Here is a 21415-nt window from a genome sequence, read left to right on the forward strand (position 1 = left end):
CAAAACTTCGGGGAATCCAGACTTCAAGAGTTCCAGTTATGAATTTTGAATTTTTGATTTCCATTCGATTAGATCCAAATCCAAATTAAAAGTTATAATCATAGTTAATGCTATCATTTATTATTTGTTACCCTTCTGATATCGAAAATGTACAATAGTATTTGAAAGCTATTATAAAATTAATTTCCATTGTAGTACAACATTATCAATAACTAAAAGTTGATGTTTAAATATGGTGTGTCGGTACTCGATAACAGTAGTCATAACAGGAAGAAAGTTCTGCATCAATTAATTATTCACGTAAATTATTTCTTGAACAATTCATAAGTGATGTCTAGTAAATTGCCATCTAAATTATTTCATTTATTAAAGAAGACAAGTTGTGCATTATGTTCAAAACGATATTTTGGTGTTAATGTTAAACCTGAAAATGTTGATCCTTTTAGTAAGATGCATATTATGAAGTTAATTAATCTTTTTTTGAAATATTATTTTAAATACTTGTTTTTTTCTACAGTGGCACCATATAGTGAGTCACCTAAAGATCAGCAGCGTTTATATGTGTGGGGCATGGCTGAACATGGTGCTCTTGGTGATTTAAAAATCAGATCCAGAGAACGTCAGATACAGTTCATATACAGACCTGTGAGACTAAGATTTTCATACTCTCATAAAGTATGAATTATATTACCTATATTTGTATTATAAAGATTTTATATAGTATGTTCAACGATCAAGGTAAAACAGAATATTTCATTTTCTATTCAACCCTGTATTTCATTTGGAATCTTTTATTATACAAAGGATTTAATATTATTATTATCTTTGAAACATTTTAAATTTAAGAAAAATGTTTTTTTCAAACAACTTTGATTTCTGAAGTTTTTTCACATTAAAAATTGACTATACTAATTTAAATTTAAATTAAAATCAAAATTGTTTAATGCCATGACAAAAAAGTGTGCATTATGTGCACTGTATTAAAATGTGCATATTTCATAAGAAACTACACCTTTTAAGATAGTAAAATCGTTATAAGTCCGTCACTTAAAAATTAATTTGATTCAAATTTAAACTCAAAGGGGTGGGGGGAGGGGTTCATTCAAAAACTTTTTTTGATTAAAAAAAAAAAAGTAATTTTTCAAAAATATCTGCTGTAAAAAATACCAAATTAAATTCAGGGTCATTCGTTTTAAATATTTTAGTACCTTTATTGTTGAATTCACTATGCATAGGTAAAGGGATACTTATTACATACAAACACAACTTTCCAGATCAAAGATTTAGCATGCGGTTATGGATTTACAGTTTATGCTGTTGAAAGTAATCAATATAAACTCTTTGGCTGCGGCTTAAATACAGATTCACAGATAGGTAAAATTAAACCAGTCTATACTAACCATTTTTGATATGCAAAATTAATAATTTAATATTTGAAGTCTTTTCAAACTTAATTTTTGATTGGTGAAGATTGAAAAACAATTATCACAATTTTTATAATATTATAAACTATAACATACAAATCATACTGCATACCAGATAAGATAAGGGCAAATTTCAGAATGAAAAAATAGGTGGGCTAGACACATATACCAAAAAAAAAGTGATAAATTATAAATGTATACGGAATTGTAATTTATAAGTACTGTTATAGTAAATTGTATAAGTTTTTATACAAATATATCACTTGAACATCTACTTTTTTAATTGAAAATGAACAGTTATATTTTTTATAGACTTGATAAACGTTATTAAATTATGTTAGTATTTATTTATATCATTTTATATAGGGTACCATGATCCGCGAAAAGGGCATCCTTTAGGATTGATATTATCCACTGTACCGATTCAGCTTCCTTTGAAAGAACCAAATACTAAAATAAAAGCAGTGGCTGCCGGTCGAGCCCATTCGCTTGTATTAACAAACACAGAAGGTGTTTATGCTTTAGGTAGTAATTGTTATGGACAATGTGGTCGAAAAATTATTGAAAATGAAGACTTTAGTAAGCTACGGAATGCTAATAACATTACATTAGATGATGGTATTTCAAAGATAATTTGTGGCCAAGATCATAGGTAAACCAATTTTTTTAACTATTATCTCGTATTTTATATCATAAAAATAGTTTAAATGTGTTTGTTGGTTTAGTTTATTCATAACTAAAACTGGTAAAGTATATTCATGTGGATGGGGTGCCGATGGTCAAACTGGATTAGGACATTATAATAATGAATCCCACCCTACTATTGTTGAAGGAGACATTAAAGGTGAAAAAATTGTAAAAGTAGTATCTTCAGCTGATTGTGTTTTAGCCTTAAATGGTAAGCTATTTATTAAATATCTTTTATATTTTTAAATATTTAAAGAATTCGTTCAATAAAAATGAATCAAAAAGATAGGAAGAAATTATAAACAACGGTTCTTTTACAGTTTACACTGGTTAATAGGACACCAATGCTCGCATGTGGTGTCTTAGTCTTAAAAATTGTACATTCTGAATAATCCATTTAACTCTATTATGATACCTTTTATAAAATTTATGAGTAAGAGTATTATCTAGTGAACTTCATAGGTGTTTTTAGATTTTAATTATAAAGCGAGTTTTTAGTATTTTAAAATTGTAACTTGTTTGTGAATTTTTAAATACTCATAGGCCATAACTTGCTTTAAAATTTAAATTTAAAAACACCTGTGAAGTTCACTATATAATACTCTTACTCATAAATTTGATAATAGGTAAATTTGCTCTAATATTAAACATATCTGAGTTCAACAGATTATTCAGAATGTACAATTTGCAATGTTATGCGTTTGTAAGACAGAGACAACTTATATTAATAAAATGTAATACTTGTTAATGGAATTATTTTTTTTTTTTTAGATCAAGGAGAGGTTTTTGGTTGGGGTAATTCAGAGTATGGTCAATTACTATTAGACAGTGATAAATATCAAGTCAATACACCAAAGAAATTACCTTTGAATAAAGCTATGGGTAAAATCACTGATATTGGTGCTACTGGATCAGCTTGTGTAGCACTGAATGGTAAACGTATATAATTTTGTTAAAAATGACTTACATCTGATCAATTTTCCTATACAGATGAAGGTGTGGTCTTTGTTTGGGGTTTTGGTATTTTGGGCAAGGGCCCTGAAATGAACCAAAGCCGTGAACCAACTCCAATACCGCCGATTTTATTTGGTAGGAATCAATATAATCCTGAAACACAAGTGACATCTGTGTATAGTAGTGTATTTCACATGGCCGCAATTACATCTGAAGGAAATCTATACACCTGGGGTAAAAATAAATGGGGCCAATTAGGTCTTGGGCACACAAAAGATCAATATTTTCCTTTACAAGTAAATCAATTTTCATATTCAATAATGTAACAAAAAGCAAAATTGGGTTGATATTTAATTTTAAAATAATTTTTAAGGTTTCAATTGGCGCTGCTGTTAAACGTGTGAGTTGTGGAGTTGATCATATGGTTGCGCTGTGTACACCATACCAATAAAACAAAACAAAATCATTATTTGCAATGTTTGATTTCTATACCAACTAGTTAATAAATGTATTGTTTGTAATATTTATTTCTTCATTTCATAATATGAGTTGCAGTGATTTTTCTATCGATTCTTTAGAAACCTCAGAATTGAATTCTAATGATAAGGTTAAGTATGTCAAACAAAATACAACATCAAATACTGAGTGGCAATTGTTTGACCTGATGTTGGTTCCTTTGTATTCTGGACCAGTTTCTTTAAAAGAACTTAAAAATATAGAAGTAAATGGTGATAAAATATTAGAATTAGAAACTAAAGAATTTTCAAATATAAATAAGAAGAAACATTTATCAAATACTGCAGATAAATCTAGGGTAAATAAAAACAATTATTAATAATTACTGATCGGTATAATAATGATAATGTTACATAAGTGTATCTAAAATTAATAATAAATATATTTTATTATTATTCTACAGCTGAAGAATTGTAAACATTCTAAAAGACAAGGAAAAAAATACAGTTCAAGGTATTACCCTAAAACTAATCAGAAAATAAAATCTATAAGTTGAATATTTTTAGTATGTAAATATATTGAAATAATTATAATGTTTAGAGCATATTTTATGAACATTGAACAGATGAAACAAATTTCAACAAAAGACAAAGTAACAACCCATAAGGAATATAAAGAAAATTATTGTATTAAAAATGAAACAACATAACTAATTTATTGAGAACAAAATATTTTTAAAACAAGTTAAAATGAACAAAATACAAAACTAAATCCTTAAACGTAAGAATAAATTTTATTTTTAAAAACGTTGAATACACATAGTTCAAAGATTTTAGGTTCTGAATGAAGAGATAAAATGAGAAGTGTATTGATTTTACGATTAAATATTTTTTTTCATGTGCAGATAAGTATATATAAATTTTCTTTTTGTTCATCTATCACTATTCATCACCTTTAAAGGTGTAAAGCAGAAAATAAGCTTTAATTCAACTTGAAGAGTGGTTTATTTTATGTAGTTGGTAATTTGGATTTATACATTACCAAAGTACATCTTCAAACTAATCTGGGGAAACGAAAATAATAATTAATTATGAAACAATGCAACAAAATTACTATTTTTTTTTGATATTTTTAAAAATGAAGTACTGTAATTCCTCAAATTTATCACTACTTTCTAGACATTATATATTATGCCCCCTTGTTCTATTCGCAGACACATGAATTTTAGATCCTGGATGTAGCGATGAATATTTTGTTTATATGCATTTACTATGTGTATTTTTTTGTGTGCAAGGCACTTTTTCTAACAGTAAAATTGGCCTAATCATCAACTTCTATTTTAAAACTTAAGAAAATTATTGGGAAAAAAAAGTGGTCTAGTAGATACCGTTCTGCTATACATCCATAAAATGTCGAGTTGGTCACTATAATGGTTGTCTAGTATAAAAAATCAAGGTGATTGCGATTACACTATACAAAAAATGATTCTGAGCGATGACAGTTTACTATTCTATATTACTAATTATATTTTATGATAATATTATCATTGCTATTAAACTAATTTATTTTATTATAATTAGTACAACACCTAATACCAATGGATTGAATTATTTTTTTAAAGAACATTGCATTTGAAAATTTGTGTATAAAATACAAGGCCATGGAGAGTTTAGTGGTTGTGATGACCCCTCATTCAAAGCCACATATTTAGAGGGAGAGTGCACCCTGTTACCCTATTTAAAAGTATTTTTTGGTGAAATCATAACTTACTTAAATATGTACAAGTTGTTATAAGTATATAAGCTTATGTGCTAAGATACTTTTTATGCTATTGTTAATAAACCATGTAAAACTTAATTATAAAGTTATTATTTTCATATTGAAGTAAATCAAAATTGACTTTATTTGATTGTAATAACTAAGGCTCGGATTTGTACCTATGAATATACATTTTTTAACCTAAGTGCCTAAATTATGCTATAAAGTAAAATTTCTTAGTTTTATTTAAAATTATTTAAGAGCATATGGTTTGTATTTGAATTAAATTATTAAAACTTTTCAAGTATGCTCAAAGGATGTGGATACCGACATCCTTTGAAACTAAATGTCTAAACATGATAATCATATATTTTTAAGAAATTCCTTTATGATAACAGTTCCAACAGATGAATGAAAAAATTTAAAACTTAGTTTTGAGTGAATTCAAATTCCTTCCATTTATCAATTCTGGCCATTATCAGAGTGGCCAAACATGTAAGCCTGCCAATAATCATTGTGGTTTGATTTTAATTTAAAGAATATAAAATGTACTTATCTAAATTTTATTTTAGATTAATATTTAATTTACTAATAGAAAAACAAAATTATGAATCATAACATTATTTATTCAATGTAAAGTTATTAGACATTCATTTTTCTATCTTACATCAATACTGTATAATATAATATAAGTATGAAATATATAATACATCATATCATTTTAAATTATTTATTATAAATAATATTTATTCATTAAAATTCTTGATTACCATATGCAGAAATCATAATTGAAGTTATGCCTTCGGGAGTCTCATTTTTGGTTTTAAAGTTTCCTAAAATTAATGCTATTTTAGCAGCTAAAAAATGTTTGCAACACAATGCTTTATCTTTTAATACTTGATGTTTGAAAAAATTGCACGTACAAAAGTTGGCTGTTTCCATTATTGTATAAATATCACCTCTTGAGCCTACTATTTGAAGTATGCGTCGTTGATGACTTTCAATTAAAAACACACTACCATCATCAATTAGTTCAAGAGCATGTTCAGTCAATGTCGAACCAAACACAGAGTTCAAGCTTAATAATAATTCTTCCATACAAGATCTTTGTTCATAATCTTTTCTTAAATTATCCAATACTTCGTACACAATTGCAGGTAGTAGCCTATTAGTCATTTAAATGTATTCTGTAATAATATTTACCAATTTGTTATAATTAGTTAATTAATAAAAAAAGTTTTCATGAGACTGAGTTAGCACATATTATAGCATAATAAATAAAAGTATTATCTTATATTCTTATGTATAAATTAAAAATTATTCTAAACAAAACCATATGTATTTTTTTAAATGTCCAAACATTTATAATTCAGGTGGACAACAATATCACAAAAATTAAAGTCATTGCTGTTAATAAAATCTGCAATTATGACGTTTACGCCATGCTTGTAACCTATTTTTTGATTATTTATCCATTTAGGTATTGCAATATTTAATGGACGACAACAATTTTGAAGATTTAAATAAAAATATCTCATTATAAACTTTACATCAGGAGTAAAAAGACATTGCGTTACATATCCTGCATTTGGTTTTCTTTGTTTGAGACCACAATCTAAAAATCTTATTAATTTTTTGTAAGATGTAGTCTGTGGCCATGGTGTTGGCCAACGTGAAGATGGCCAAAATATGTCATCTTGAGTATGTCTATAAACAATAATTACCTACAAATAATAATACAAAATTAATTTAGAATTTCTCAACTACATACAAATGTGTAAATTACTTAAGAAAAAATAAAAGCAGAAACATAACAAGATTTAATTTAATTACCTAACAAATGTGAAAAAATAAAAAAATATATTAGTGATGTATAGATGTTCGTACTCCATATGCATTGAAAGATTTTAATAAACTTTAAGCACTTTATAATATGTATGAATTTTAATTTGTAATATATATTTTATTACCTGCCAATTATTTGCCCTCATTGTATCTAAGTCAAGCATCTCAACTGGATATAAATAAGGACAAATCATATTATGGAATAGTAATTTCAAAACTGAGGATAATCGATTGTGATCAGCTTCTGAGAAATTATAAAAATGTTGAAAATCCAATATGATAATCTCTTTGGTGTGTGTCACCAAAAATTCCTTTATATTCACCAACTCCTTTATAACTGGATCACCATAAAGTGCATGCACTGTGTAAAAATTGGAATCATTTGGTTTAGTTGCCATCCTTAAATCAAAATACCTGAAGAAAAATTAATATAAAATTAATTTTAGGGACAATTTTAGTTTAAAAAAACTGTTTGTGTTTATATATTTGTATTTCCAACTAAATTCAACAGTGTATTCACCAAGGCTGTATGAAATGGAAAACATATCAACATATTATGCAAATAAAACTTTAAAACTTTAAAACTTTAATTATTGGTCAATTCAGAAATCAACCATAATCATAACCATCTATAATTGTAGTGTTTAAAATAGAACTATTAACGAATTGATTTAAGTTACAAACACAAACAAAATAAATATTTAAATTACCTTATTCCAAGACGTAGTTGAGTTTGAATATTACATGTCTGAGTTATAGACCATTTATAGACGAATCGTCGCATGGCAGGTCCTAATAGGCAGTTTAAATATTTTACAAGTCTTGATGCATCTGGCCCTAATTCACTATGTGGAGTGATGGTGTACGAAAATGAATCGTGAGATCCTAAGACGTTTACCAGTTTATATATATAAAAAATGTCTTAATAAATACATAGTAATAACTTATAAGGTATAATATTATGGCTTTCTCAGTCTCTTAACTTTATACACATTAATTAGGTACCACAAAAAGTTATTTAATAATACCTGGAATTGCTAATTGTGTAATAGGAACAAATGTAAGTGATTTGGGTAGTTCTGACACCCAATACTCTTGATTTAACTTCATTTCTAAAACAAAATAAAAAATACAATTAATTTAAAATAATCTAAGAAACATACTATAGTAAAAATAATAGTTATTATTGATGAATGAGACAAATTGTGTGATATTTATGAGTTGAGAAAGAAAAAAAAAATTCAAAAAATCTTTTGAGAAGAATATAGATCACACATAGGTACTTATAACATTAAAATACGTGTGTTAGATGAAAATATGAAATACTATTGAAAATAATTTTAACACTTAAAGATGTTATCAAATTAGCAGAAAAATTACTAAAATATATTCAACCTATTTTGTGATAAAAAAATATTATTTAATACCTACTTATGGCGAACGGCCACCTTAATAGTTTGATCTTTGATATTATTTTTAAGCTAACCAGACAGTATGAATTGTACAATGGTACAGTTCATACAAATATTGAGAGCATAATGAAAATAAACTCATGAATAATTGACAATGGATGCGACAAAAAAACTCTCCGTAAATATTAAATAATAACAAGACCAGGATATGACATATAAATTGATAAGTATTATACTTTATAGTCTAGAATACTTTATTACTATATATAAGGGCATATGGGTAAAATAGATAGAAGGGGAAAATGTCATGAGTTGAAGAGTCACGATTATACAACATAAAATTTCCACGCGCCATATTATAAATTCACAAACTAACTACTAATTACTTTTTACGATCAAGATGTTTAATAGTAAACAATTTAAGATTTTCTTATTTCTTACTATTAATACAGAATATGCAACATTACAATCACATAAGGGTTAAATTCAGATTTCATATACTTAGATAAATTACTATGAATTATGATTTACAATTCGTGAGGTAAAGACGTCGCCTGCTGAGCACGGGAATTTCAATTTTGAATTTACGAAATTAAATAACAAATAAAAATATTGGGCATAAGATACCCGCATAATGTGAGAGCAGAGGGACAGACATCGCAAAAGGGTACTGTAACTATTGTTCTGTGATAGTACTGAAATACTGAATACAGTGTTGAATAACGATTAATAACCATAGATAAGAATACTAATAATACCATCGAGATAGATAAACAATATAATATATTGTATTGTTTATCTATCTCGATGAATAATACTTATGTAGTTGATTAACAACTAAAAACTGAATCACGGATATAGATACCACAGAATAGATTAAATGTAGATACTATACTATACTAGTGTCTAGTATCTATATTCGTGTTAAATAAATAAAACAAACAACAATAGGTAGGTACCACGATTTAAGATTTTTATCCACAGGCAATATACTTTTCATATACTCAGTGGATATACCGCAGATATATACTTTTATAGTGAAATGTACTAGATACTCAACAACACATGATAAGGAGCTCCTAAACTGACTTTCCAAAAGTGGAAAGGTATACTAGTAGCACGAATTAAGATATACCTTAATAAGGTTTATCTTAATTCGTGACTAGTAGTTACTCTCTAAGGGAATTAAATGTATACTACTATTATAGATTGACTATTTAAAAATATTATATATAATATAAAAATATAATATAATTTTTAAACGCATATTTCAAGCATTATTCGTAGCATTTACTATTTACAGATTTAAAGTTAAATTCTTAGATTAGAATACCTTTAAATTATTTTACAAAAGTTACCACTAATATGATAACAAGCGCTAGGTGTATTTTTCAACAGCTGTTCTAGCAAGTCAATTTGGATTCAAGAAAAATAGGTGTTCAATGTTCATATAGATCGTTGGATATCCACTATATTTTAAGATAATCGTGTCTATAACCAGACTTCGTCGGCCGCCCGATGCGTTAAGCGTTCTGAAATACTAAAAATAATATTATATTTATTATATAATATCATGGCTTATGTCAGTCAAGGTTCGTGAATTGCATAAAATAGTCATATATTTATTAAACTAATATTAGACTATATTTCTTTATATATCTATGAAAATAGTTACATAGATTATATAATTTATATATTTTATATTAGAGAGCCTTTAGAGGCTCTATATTTTATATTATATACTGGCTGCCATCGACGACAATGTCGTTGAAAATTGAAAATTGAAATCATGATTAAAGATAAATATATCAGTATATCTTTAATCGTGGTTGAAATTACTTATAAAAGTCGCTCCTGTTGTAGTGCTGAACTGCCCCCTACTCCTGTGATAGGTGGTTAAAAAACAAAAAATTGAGGAGGTGATAAGGATTTTTGGTAAGGCTTGGCTGCTCATTTCGAACGCGGGAATGTTTGAAATTCCAGTTTCAGTGTCTAGAAATCTCACATCGCCCATGAAAATCGGCAATTTGAACAATACGATTCCTCGTCGAATGTTTGGTGCTTTTTCGTATGTAAAATATTTATATTCGAAATCCATGTTTGATTGTCTAGCAAGTCAGTCACCTCAAGTAAAAATCGATTCTCATTCAAGTTATCCACCTGGGTAGGCAGTACGACTTCGTCGCATCGAGAACAATGTACTACAGTTAATCAGATAGGTTATCCACCTGTGGTGTATTGCGGATCCGCCGTTCAGCGGCTATATGTATATATAATATATGTAACAAAAGATATGTAAATATCATGCTACCATGCATTGGATATTTGGATGCGAATACATATTGCAATTTCTGTTGTTGTAAAAAACTAAAATATTTTTATTTTATACAATACGCATTATTATGCATAGTATACTATAAAATTATATTGTTCTGTATTAAATTAAGTGTAATTAGTATATATTATGCATGTTGCATGTATGTAGCTACATAATTAAGATATAGGTAGGTACGTAAATATATTAGCAATATACAATAAGCGTTAATGGACAGTTTATAATTTTATGTACTGTCTTTTATTTATTATTATTATTATTATGTACTTTTTAGTAAGTTAATTTAAATCAAACCACAAAATTTTGTTTTTATCAAGCAATACGTTTACAATATACGTTGGTTTAACTTGTTATGTGTGTGTGTATTTTAATATGCAGTTAATATAATTGAAATTGATTATAATTTAATTTAATTCTATATTCTATATTATTTTATATAATCTGTGAAAGTAGCAACATCAACATTACATATTATTATATAGTAAGAAATGAAAATGATTTAAAAATAATAATAAAAACCTCAAATTTTATACAGTAGATATTTGTGCAATATTCAAAAGAATGTAAGAATGGATTTTAAAAACAGATTAGAATATTAACAATCCAACTTTATATAGTCTTTTTAACATAATCACGCCATACATGAAGCCAATGAAAATATGGTCTCTGCTGTAAAAAAGCAAAAAAACTATGAAGCCAAGAGCCCAATTAATCGGTGACGTACCTACCTAGTCAAATTGTTACAAGTGCAATACTAAACGTAACCGATGCTGTATTAGCCGATTTGTAGAGGGGAGAGTATTTAAAAATGTCTATTCCAAATAAATGAATACTTTTATCATTTATGTTAGTCAACACATAGGAAAGTACAAAAACTATAAACAAGATAGCGAGTTTATAAAGTTGTATGGTATTATCTATAGCTTAGCTTTTTTTTACCTGAGGATAAAGTGCTAATATGAATGAATTTCTCAAAAGAAAATATGCCATCTATCATGCAGAAGATCTTTTGTTCTATTTTATTTTTATAATGCAAATGGAATATACAGGCGAGTAAGAGCCACCTCATCCATGTGTTTGCGAAGAATACTTTCTATATGTTTCCACCTTCCGCGTGGAATGTGCATCAAATAACATTGAAGTGTGGGCATCCCGCCAACAATGTAACCGAGGGTTGTAATAACCGATTTTCAAAGTTCTGTGACAATATACATCCTACAAAAGTGGAATTCAATAAAAAAAGTTGCTGCGGACCAAGCTAAATTGGCATTGAGTAATGTAGGAGAAGATCATGCTGCAAGTTCAAAACTTGGTCAAATACTTTTAATTAAAAACCGTCTTTAAAATGTATGTATTCGAATATAAAATAAAAAATTACTATTATAGACTTTTTGATGGCAGTAAGCCACAACATTTGAAAACAATGCTATTAAATTTCACAACTTAAACTTATTGTATTAATATATTATCTTATTATAAGAGTTTAAGCTTATTTATTTAAATTTTACTGTGTGCCTTTAAATATTCATAAAATATTTTGTTTCGTGATTTGTATATTTTTTAAAAGTGATATAACTAGTTATTTTTGAATGGAATAACTAATAAACTATTTTTTTCTCGATTTTTAACTTAAGTAGGTATTCTATATTTTTATTTCTATTTCATATGGTTTTCAAAAGTTTTGACAATATAGGTATCAATATTATATACAATATTACAAGAACATAAATATATCATATGATTACCTAATGAAAAACAATACTTAATGTAGACCGTGGAGTGGCCTAGGCCTATCCAATATCGATATCTTATTACTATCTATGTATTCACTATTCACAATCAATGATCAATTTGTATTATTATTTTTGACCAAATTTCACAACTTCTAACACACTTCCTTAATCGTTGACTGTTGTCACTTGACACCGATTTGATATCAATCCACCTTGGTCATCGTTCATCACTATTATTATTAAACTGTGCCTACCTATAGTGAATACAAACATATTTTTTACTATTATTTTGTTACTATTTTACAAACACAACTGTCAACTACACAATATTGCACAAACGACTAACGAGTTTCTGTAAAATTGTACTGCAAACATGTCACACGTGGTACGTGGAAGCAGAATTAATTCCATCTGATCATCTATGTTTTCTATGACTGGCAACTGCACACCGTCTGATAGATACTATTAGATACCTATCATAGTGTAATCCATTGATATATTTCAGACTCGTTCGACCGTATTCTACCGAGTTGGATAACAATTTCGCCCACTATATTTTGTTATCCACTCCCGGGACGTTGACATCAAATTTCAAACCAAACTTAAAAAGTAAAAATCCGTCGCTCTTGCTCATCTCAATAATCAAAAAAATGAAGGGAGAAGGTCGGCATGTCAGTATGTCACGATATCGGAAAAAAAATACAAAATATAATGGTAGGCTTGAAAATTTTGATTTTCAATATAATATATTCTCTCAAAATTAATTTTGATTGTTTTATTGATCTTTTTCCATATTGTAGTAGGTTGTGCGATCGCTTTTGACTGGTAAGCTTGTGCTACAAGACTATTAAGATATATCCTATAGCAAGGCCGTAGAAAGGGGGGGGGGGGGGGTAGGGTTCAACCCCCACCACCCGAAATTTTTTTTGAAATAAGATTTAATTATTTTTTAAATAAAGATTAATTTAATTGAAATTATATTTTTATATTTTCATATTTTATTATATAATTACATATTTATACTCTAACCCCCCCCCCCCAAATATTTTTCTGGCTACCAGCCTTGTCCTATAGGTATATAGGTATCTCGTATTATATTTTTCTCGTTTTTCTGAATCCGGAATAAGTGGAATCTTGATTGCTCGTCGCTCATTCATTCGAAATTGTTTCATATCATTTCTCACGTTTATAAGTAACAAAACGAACAATAGTTTATTGCAAATATATATTTTAAATATTGTGGACAATTCTTTTCATAAATTGTAAAAACTATCATAATCTCGAAAAGTTTTCATTGTGGTTTTTGGAATAGTTGTGAATATTTTTCTTATTTATTTTGTTCATATTTATGTATATTCACCAAATTTCGAATGAGTAATATTTATTTAATTGGTTTTAAAGTATAATTTGACGTTTTTGTGATCTAGAATAATAGTAGTATAGTACCTACCTCTGATCTCGATATTCAGAACCATGTGCTCATCTAATGTTTGAATACTTAAAGGCTAATAAGCAAAAGCGCAAAAAAAATCCACGGAATTAAAGACAAATGCCCTTGTAGTGAATAATTGTTAAGTAAATAAAGCTACTGCCTATTATAGTATGTAATTATAGAAGTATAGCTACAATTGCATAAAGCCATGTTGCCCATAAATGATAAATGCATAATAATCAATTGAATCTAGGTCGTCCTACCGGAGTGGGGGGGAGGGGCTACTACATTGTACTGCTAGGGCTAGGGTACTACCGGGTATAGTAACTAGTAAGTTTGATATTTCGAGGGTGGGGGGCTTAGCACTCCTAGCTACGGCGCTGGTATTATGTGTATTATTTGGTTGTGTTAAGTACAACCAACTTTACTGAATAAGAGTATGAGACCATTTTGCTTATTATATTATAATTGGGATACAAATTATTGTACTCGCTAGGCAATAAAACGGTAACGGTAACGGTTAATTGTTTAACGGCTTAAAATTAGTAATTAATAATTATGAATAATGAATATTGAAATTTCGAACTGTAAATAATATTTTCATAATTCTCATTAGGTGATAAAAATAATTTAGAATTTTTTACTGATAACAAAAATCGATATTACATAGTATCCGCTTTTTGTTTACATAAAACAATCGCATAAAATGGAGTATTAATATTTACACATTTCTACGTCTTACATAAATTAAAATTTAAAAATGTGTCTCCAATAGTTTTATTACAACAGATTAATTTTAATTAAATTCATTATTTTCGCACGTATTCGGTATTTTAGGTCCATTAAAAATCAAATGATTAGTTTTACATTAAATTGTTGAATAGTTGATAATCGATTGTTTTGGTTTGTTTATTACTATCGCATTAATTGAATCAGATTTCTGAATCTGATTTGAGTTTATGTAATTTTGTCGTTTATGACAACAATACAGTATTTACTATTTTTTATAAACAGTAAACCTTACTTGGTGACTGTTGTACTTGTATATTATGCTCTAAACGTTATAAAATGTATAATAGTTAACTTAAGCTATAACTTTTAAGTCATAGTATAATAATTTATTTATATAGTTAAATTAATGAATACATTGTTAATATTATTATTTGTATTATTCTTATTGAGTATTTTATTAAATAAATTATAAATTTGTTGTAATTCAGGATTACTAATACCATATTTAGTATTTTATAAAATCTGATTGCAAAAAAAAATTTTTTTAACATGGCTTCAGCTGATCCAATGGGTTTAACCAAAACTTGGGAACTTTCACTTTACGAATTGCATAGATCTCCTCAAGAAGCTATTACAGACAACACCGAAATTGCTGTATCCCCCCGAAGTCTACATAGTGAACTAATGTGTCCTATATGTTTGGATATGTTGAAAAAAACAATGACTACTAAAGAATGTCTCCATAGGTAATTATAAAATATGATTACATATTATATTTTAATTTATGCTATATATTATAATTAATAATACAACTAATAAAACTGTATACCCATTTTTAGATTCTGTTCAGACTGTATTGTGACTGCTCTTCGTTCAGGTAACAAAGAATGTCCTACTTGCCGTAAGAAACTCGTATCTAAACGGTCTCTACGACCCGATCCAAATTTTGATCTTCTCATATCCAAGATCTACCCTAGCCGTGATGAATACGAAGCACATCAAACTAGAGTATTGGAAAAGTTAAATAAGAGTCACAGTCAGGCCAATTTAGTTCAGTCAATAAATGAAGGTATTAAATTACAAACTCAAAATCGACTACAACGAACCAAAAAGAACCAACATGAAGAACTAAATGAAAGTAGCTCATCAACTACTTCGAAACCTTCAAATAGTTCAGGTCGAGATAATGTAACAAGAACAATGGTACAAACAAAAGTTGCAAAGAAGATGAAGTCTGTTATGATCTCAGAAAAAGAAGGACCCGCTTCAACCGTTGACACCTCGGATATAACAGAATGTGATGGTACATCAAAAGGCGTTTCAGTAGATGAAATAGAACTAGTATTTAAACCGCATCCTACAGAAATGGCTAGTGATAATCAATTGATCAGAGTTTTGAAAGAAAACTCTGTCCGTTATATAAAAACAACAGCCAATGCGACTGGTAAGTCTTTAAAATTAAATTACTTCACTACAATAAATTAGTACAGAATGAAATGTCCCTAGAAATTCTTTAGTTCTTTTGTTATTGTTCAGATATTTTTCATGGTTTTTTTTACACATTACCCAAACATTGAAAAGTATTACTGCAATAAACGACTAAAATATTCTAGGTGAAGAATATGTTCATTTTTTATGTATAGTACCTACAGGACAAGCGCAGAATATTTTTATTTTTTTTATTTTTATATAGGTACTATTCAAAAGTTTTTTTTTCAATAGCTTTATATTTTATATGAGTAGAATTAAACAAGTCAATTTTTGAAACAGCCATTATATGTACATGATTTTTTTTCTAGTTGATCATTTGAGTAAGTATTTAGCCATGCGATTGACTTTAGACCTCGGCTCAGAGCTTCCAGAACGAGCTCTTAATTTTTTGATCTATGTTGCACCCACTGCGGATCAATTTGTTCCTCTCAATGGCAATCAAACACTTCGAAATGTACATGATAAGTTTTGGAAAGTTAACAAGCCACTGGAAATGTTTTATTCTTTTACTTAAATTATTTATTTATTATTGGTTTCTTATATTATAATTGTATAATATATTTTTATTTGTTAACAAATATTAATAAAAATAAGTTTACAATACCTTATATTATGTAATTTACTTTGCAATTACATCATTCTTTTCAATATTATCGATAATTTTAGTGTTTTAGTCTATAGCATAAACTATAAATATAAAATAAAATTTAAAATAATAAATTAAATTATTAAAAAAAAAATTACTTTTTATATCATAAATGTATACTTTGATTGTTTTTTATTGTTTGTGTACCTCAGTAATTATTATTATATTTTTTTTTTTTATCAAATATTAACATTTATTTTTTATTTATAGTAAATATTTGTATTATTATTACTTACTATATTTGTATTAAGGTAAACCTAATAATTAAGAAAGAGTAAGATATGTGCTTAATTAATTATTGAAAAGAAAAGTACTATCATCAGTACAGTAATCGACAATATCGCATAACTTATACAGCAATATTTTATGTTTGTTATTTAAAATCAAACTGTAGCTATTTTATTAAATCAAACTGATTTACTTAAATACATGTTATGTAAACATATATTTCGTTAAATTAAAAAGCTATAATTTTAGTGAACAATTGTTGATGCATTTGTAATTTAGATTTGACGGCCAATAAATTTTTTTTTAATTCTAATGTATTCAAATTGTTTGTAACACATGTCACACACATTTCATCTATGTAGCTAGTCAGATCCAAGTACATAATTGATGAAAGGAAAATACGATGGATAGTAGATATTTCTTGGATCAAACTTGTAACATAAACAATATTATATAGTAGTAGCTTGTAAATTATGGGTTATCATTACATTAAAAATAAGACATTTTAATTTCTAAGATTTGAAAATATAATTCTTTTAGGTGTTAAGGAATAACTTTTTAAGTAATCATTTAAAAAAATTCAAACTTGTATTATTTAATTATTATATTTAGATTATCATCTGTATTATTCTATTGTGTTTAGAAATAATCAGATAAAATGTCAAGTTTTGTAGAATACACAATTTTAATTTGTTGTATTGTAAAATTAATTTGTCATCTTATTAAATTATAAATATTGAAAGTATTATTGATCTAAGTTTGCATTCTTTATTAGAATGAACATGTAAGTACGTAACTAGTTATAAAAATATAAAAATTAATAAATAGACTTGTCAATCAAACTTACACGAATGTTTCAAAGGATAGATAATACATTTTATGCATTTAAATTATTGTACTGTAAAATTATAGTATAATTACTATATATCCACCTTGTACAAAAAATATATAAAATCATGATGTGACATGTACTATATATGAAGGTTATCTTGAATGAGCATCAATGAACTTATTGAATGCATAGACGATACTAGTCAAATTGTTCTGTTCATTTCATAGAAGGCTCTTGGATAAAGTTTTGGGATAAAGGTTAAAGAGTGTACCATAGATACATAAAGTAACTTATATACTTCTTTATATAGCTGTGGAGAGTACCTAGTCATTGATTAAATGCCTCTGTAATGTAAGTGTATTTAAATTTAATGATAAATCATTGCATACAAAAAACAATTATGAGCAAAGATGGTCTATATCAGCGGTTCTCATACTTTTTTGTTTGCGGAGCTCTTATGTTACTAAAAAAAAATTACAGAGCCCCCAAAATTCAGAAATGTCTATTTGAGACAACAATAGTTCATAGAAAATGATGTTGAGCATAAAAAAATATGTGAATTTATAAATAGTTTACAGTTTTAAACTTTAAAATCATACATATTGGTACGGTCCAAATAATAATAAATACAAGTATAAAAATTAAAAATGTAACTAAAAAACATAATAATAATTTAATAATTTGAATTTAATTAATACAGATGATATATATTTATATATGGGAGCCACGGATCCCCTAGATTACTCTCGCGGAGCCCTGGGGCTCCGCGGAACACAGTTTGAGAACCGCTGGTCTATATAACTATTTCAGTATATTGTATGATATCCCAATTTATATTGCTATTATAATTAATTATTTTACTATAAGTAATATGGTGAGAGGTTGCATTAATTTTTGCCAAAAACATTGCATTTAATGTATTATTATTTAATTATTATAATACCACAATGCAGTGAAACTTCTAAATACTGGACAAACTCTGCCTATGCAATTTTGTTAATTAGTTGGAAGAGTCCGCTATTTAGAGGATTAAGATTGTAGAATGTTTGTAGTTCATTCCCAAAAAACCCTATTTGGGGGTGTCTGTTACGGGACGTTTCGCTGTATTATTATTATAAACTTTTGAGTCAATACAGATTTACCATAGAACTGTGAAGTAGGTATGGTATTGATAGGTATTATAGTTTCGATTAAAAAATTAAAATTTACATGACTCAATTTTAATTTTATTTTTCAAATAATATTACTACCAAACACTTTTCTAAATTTAGCATTATTTAAAATGGTCGAGTTGCGTGTAACTATTTTAAGTGTAATTGAACTTTCTTTCAATTTAACTTTGTGATTTAAAAGACTGAATTTAGAAAATTCAATAGGTATTATATCTTCAGTGTTGCAATACAATTCCTCCCGATTCCCCCAATAAGATATATATGACATCCGACATCTTCGGTCGTCTTCACTCATGTAAACAAAAACAATAAGATTATTTGATATGATCCAAGATGCAATATGTAAGCCAGCTGTTAAACCTAAACCTAAAAATTAACAAGATGTATCAAAAAATGTTAAAAAGAAAAAAAAATACTTTTCTTTACCTATTAATGATGCACAAATTACTTCATCAGAATTTAAATAGCTAAGCATATTTAAACTTAGACACATAGGAATCCAACCAAATAGTCCTACTATTTGATATTTTTTCATTCTATTTAGACTGATGAAAAATTTCATATGAGGTGTTCTGAAATAATGGTTAAATCATAAAAACTATACTATTAAAATGTTGAAGGAAATTATTATTTTTTTCATTTTTGTTAATAATACATCTAAGATTTACATGAATTATTAAATTTAATAGGTAACTATATAACTAACTAATAAGAGATGATCATTCTTACTTATAAATAGGAATAAATTTATCATCTTTGGCATGTTTAATAGTAACTTGATTAACATTAGAGTACATTAAACCATAAGATTTTGTCATGAAACTTCGCTTTATATTGTTTAGTACAATTGTATTTATACATTTTGGTAGCAGTAACATTTTATCTGTTAGCCCAATGGCTATATTTTGAAGCAGAAAAAATTTAATATGTAGTATTCACTATTCAATCGTTGATAATCAATATCATATGTGTCTGTGGACAGATATGATTTTAAAAAAAAATAATAAACTATAAATAATTTTAAAAACAGAATACCGTAACTTCTTAATTCTTATTGTAAACTGCTGTAAGCCTGTAACAAATAAACAATAAACATAGACATTAGACTTCTGTAAGTCTAAGCAAAATGCAAATAAATTATATTTGGTTTTAAATTTTTAATCTTTTATCATAATATTATTATCATAGACACATTTTCATTTTCTATTATGAGCATCGTGATAAAAAAATGATCTGAGAGATGGGACGGGTACAGATTTCCCGATTTTGATAAGCGAAAAATGTTTGTAATCTGTCCCGGCCATAGAGTAATTACCATGAACTAAGATATATATCTTAGTTCATGGTAATTACTCTATGTTCCCGGCCCCCTGAGAGATCAGTGATCACTCGTAAATTATAGAATACGAGCTACCGTGATAAGAGTCACCCCCAGCCTCATTTTTTTTGCACATACGTCATACGATGACCAGTGGAAACCAAATGGATTATTATTTTACATTTAGCAAATAATACTAGTAGTACTTAAAAGCACGGACTAAGATTAACCATGAGATTTTTTTCAAATTTTGTTATTTTTTTAAAAATTACTGTTAAGATAAAGAATTGTTCACGTAAAAAACTTGACAATTTAATACAGGGTCCTCATAAATCGAATTAATAGCAGTTCAAAAATATTAAAAACGCCTGGGTACAATTATTATATGGATTTAAACTTAAAATTTTGACAAAATTCATCCAATTCGAGAAAATATTCAAATTATTTTTTAATTAGAAATTAATAAAAAAATGCTTAACTTAATTATAAAAATAAAGAATATATAGCTAAATATAATTGTGTTATTATTTAATAACTAGATGAATAACTGGCTTCGTCCATGTGTAGCTTTTTGGTGTTGCAACTTTTTATATTAGAGGTAGAAATTTTCTTTAAATCATTAAAAATTATTATTTATTAGATTACTGGTTTTATTAAAAACTAACTTACCCTCTAAACTTTTCTGAAATTTCTAAAATTAATTTCTGGGATTTTTGTTAATGTCAATTTAGTAGTTTTTGAGTACCTATAAAAGCTACAAATATACACATTTGATTGTAAGGTATAGTTTCTTCTATTGAAACTATGTAAACTCAAAAATTTGTTACACGCTTGTACCTGGTTTGCTTGAGTAAGGAGTAACCAAAGTGGCAATAGACAAAAAAAAATTAATAAATACTAATTTCTACTAGTACTATTATAATCTGCAACCAATATAAACCATTATAAAATTTTAGCTAT

The 21415-nt window shown here is 27.2% G+C and overlaps 6 protein-coding genes across 12 annotated transcripts; 3 read left to right on the plus strand and 3 right to left on the minus strand.

The window, feature by feature from the left end:
* The first annotated feature begins 190 nt into the window (after positions 1-190).
* Positions 191-3588, plus strand: LOC111043116 (RCC1-like G exchanging factor-like protein). Of its 2 annotated transcripts, XM_022327952.1 has the most exons (9): positions 191-300; positions 373-445; positions 518-675; positions 1275-1374; positions 1791-2076; positions 2150-2322; positions 2883-3044; positions 3102-3361; positions 3439-3588. In XM_022327952.1, exons 1-9 carry the CDS (start codon positions 223-225, stop codon positions 3514-3516), a joined length of 1368 nt encoding a protein of 455 aa, XP_022183644.1. In that variant the 5' UTR covers positions 191-222; the 3' UTR covers positions 3517-3588. The 2 variants fall into 2 exon arrangements, with proteins under 2 accessions (XP_022183644.1, XP_022183645.1); XM_022327953.1 differs by having other exon boundaries at positions 204-445; positions 3439-3518.
* LOC111043121 lies at positions 3584-5410 on the plus strand. Its single transcript, XM_022327966.1, has 3 exons — positions 3584-3879; positions 3985-4034; positions 4122-5410. The coding sequence occupies exons 1-3, from the start codon at positions 3610-3612 to the stop codon at positions 4228-4230; spliced, it is 429 nt and encodes a 142-aa protein (XP_022183658.1). The 5' UTR covers positions 3584-3609; the 3' UTR covers positions 4231-5410.
* Positions 5411-6032: 622 nt separating this feature from the next.
* On the minus strand, positions 6033-6455 carry LOC111043172 (zinc finger SWIM domain-containing protein 7-like). Its single transcript, XM_022328066.1, has one exon. The coding sequence runs from the start codon at positions 6453-6455 to the stop codon at positions 6033-6035; it is 423 nt and encodes a 140-aa protein (XP_022183758.1).
* Positions 6456-6594: 139 nt separating this feature from the next.
* LOC111043118 (PI-PLC X domain-containing protein 2) lies at positions 6595-9634 on the minus strand. 6 transcript variants are annotated; one of them, XM_022327960.1, is made up of 5 exons: positions 9499-9634; positions 8153-8236; positions 7835-8009; positions 7250-7538; positions 6595-7003 (listed from the first exon to the last, which is right to left on the minus strand). In XM_022327960.1, the coding sequence occupies exons 2-5, from the start codon at positions 8232-8234 to the stop codon at positions 6626-6628; spliced, it is 924 nt and encodes a 307-aa protein (XP_022183652.1). In that variant the 5' UTR covers positions 8235-8236; positions 9499-9634; the 3' UTR covers positions 6595-6625. The 6 variants fall into 6 exon arrangements, with proteins under 6 accessions (XP_022183652.1, XP_022183649.1, XP_022183651.1 ...); XM_022327957.1 differs by having other exon boundaries at positions 9496-9634; XM_022327959.1 differs by lacking the exon at positions 9499-9634 and adding an exon at positions 8978-9356.
* A 5683-nt stretch (positions 9635-15317) lies between these two features.
* On the plus strand, positions 15318-16996 carry LOC111043144 (E3 ubiquitin-protein ligase RING2-A-like). The gene is made up of 3 exons (XM_022328003.1): positions 15318-15514; positions 15608-16212; positions 16568-16996. Exons 1-3 carry the CDS (start codon positions 15318-15320, stop codon positions 16771-16773), a joined length of 1008 nt encoding a protein of 335 aa, XP_022183695.1. The 3' UTR covers positions 16774-16996.
* Positions 16997-19169: 2173 nt separating this feature from the next.
* On the minus strand, positions 19170-20314 carry LOC111043145 (transmembrane protein 186). The gene is made up of 4 exons (XM_022328004.1): positions 20173-20314; positions 19867-20109; positions 19564-19709; positions 19170-19503 (listed from the first exon to the last, which is right to left on the minus strand). The coding sequence occupies exons 2-4, from the start codon at positions 20013-20015 to the stop codon at positions 19199-19201; spliced, it is 600 nt and encodes a 199-aa protein (XP_022183696.1). The 5' UTR covers positions 20016-20109; positions 20173-20314; the 3' UTR covers positions 19170-19198.
* Between the last annotated feature and the right edge of the window lie 1101 nt (positions 20315-21415).

The sequence above is a fragment of the Myzus persicae genome, unplaced genomic scaffold (assembly GCF_001856785.1).
Source record: "Myzus persicae strain clone G006 unplaced genomic scaffold, MPER_G0061.0, whole genome shotgun sequence".
Lineage (NCBI taxonomy): Eukaryota > Metazoa > Arthropoda > Insecta > Hemiptera > Aphididae > Myzus > Myzus persicae.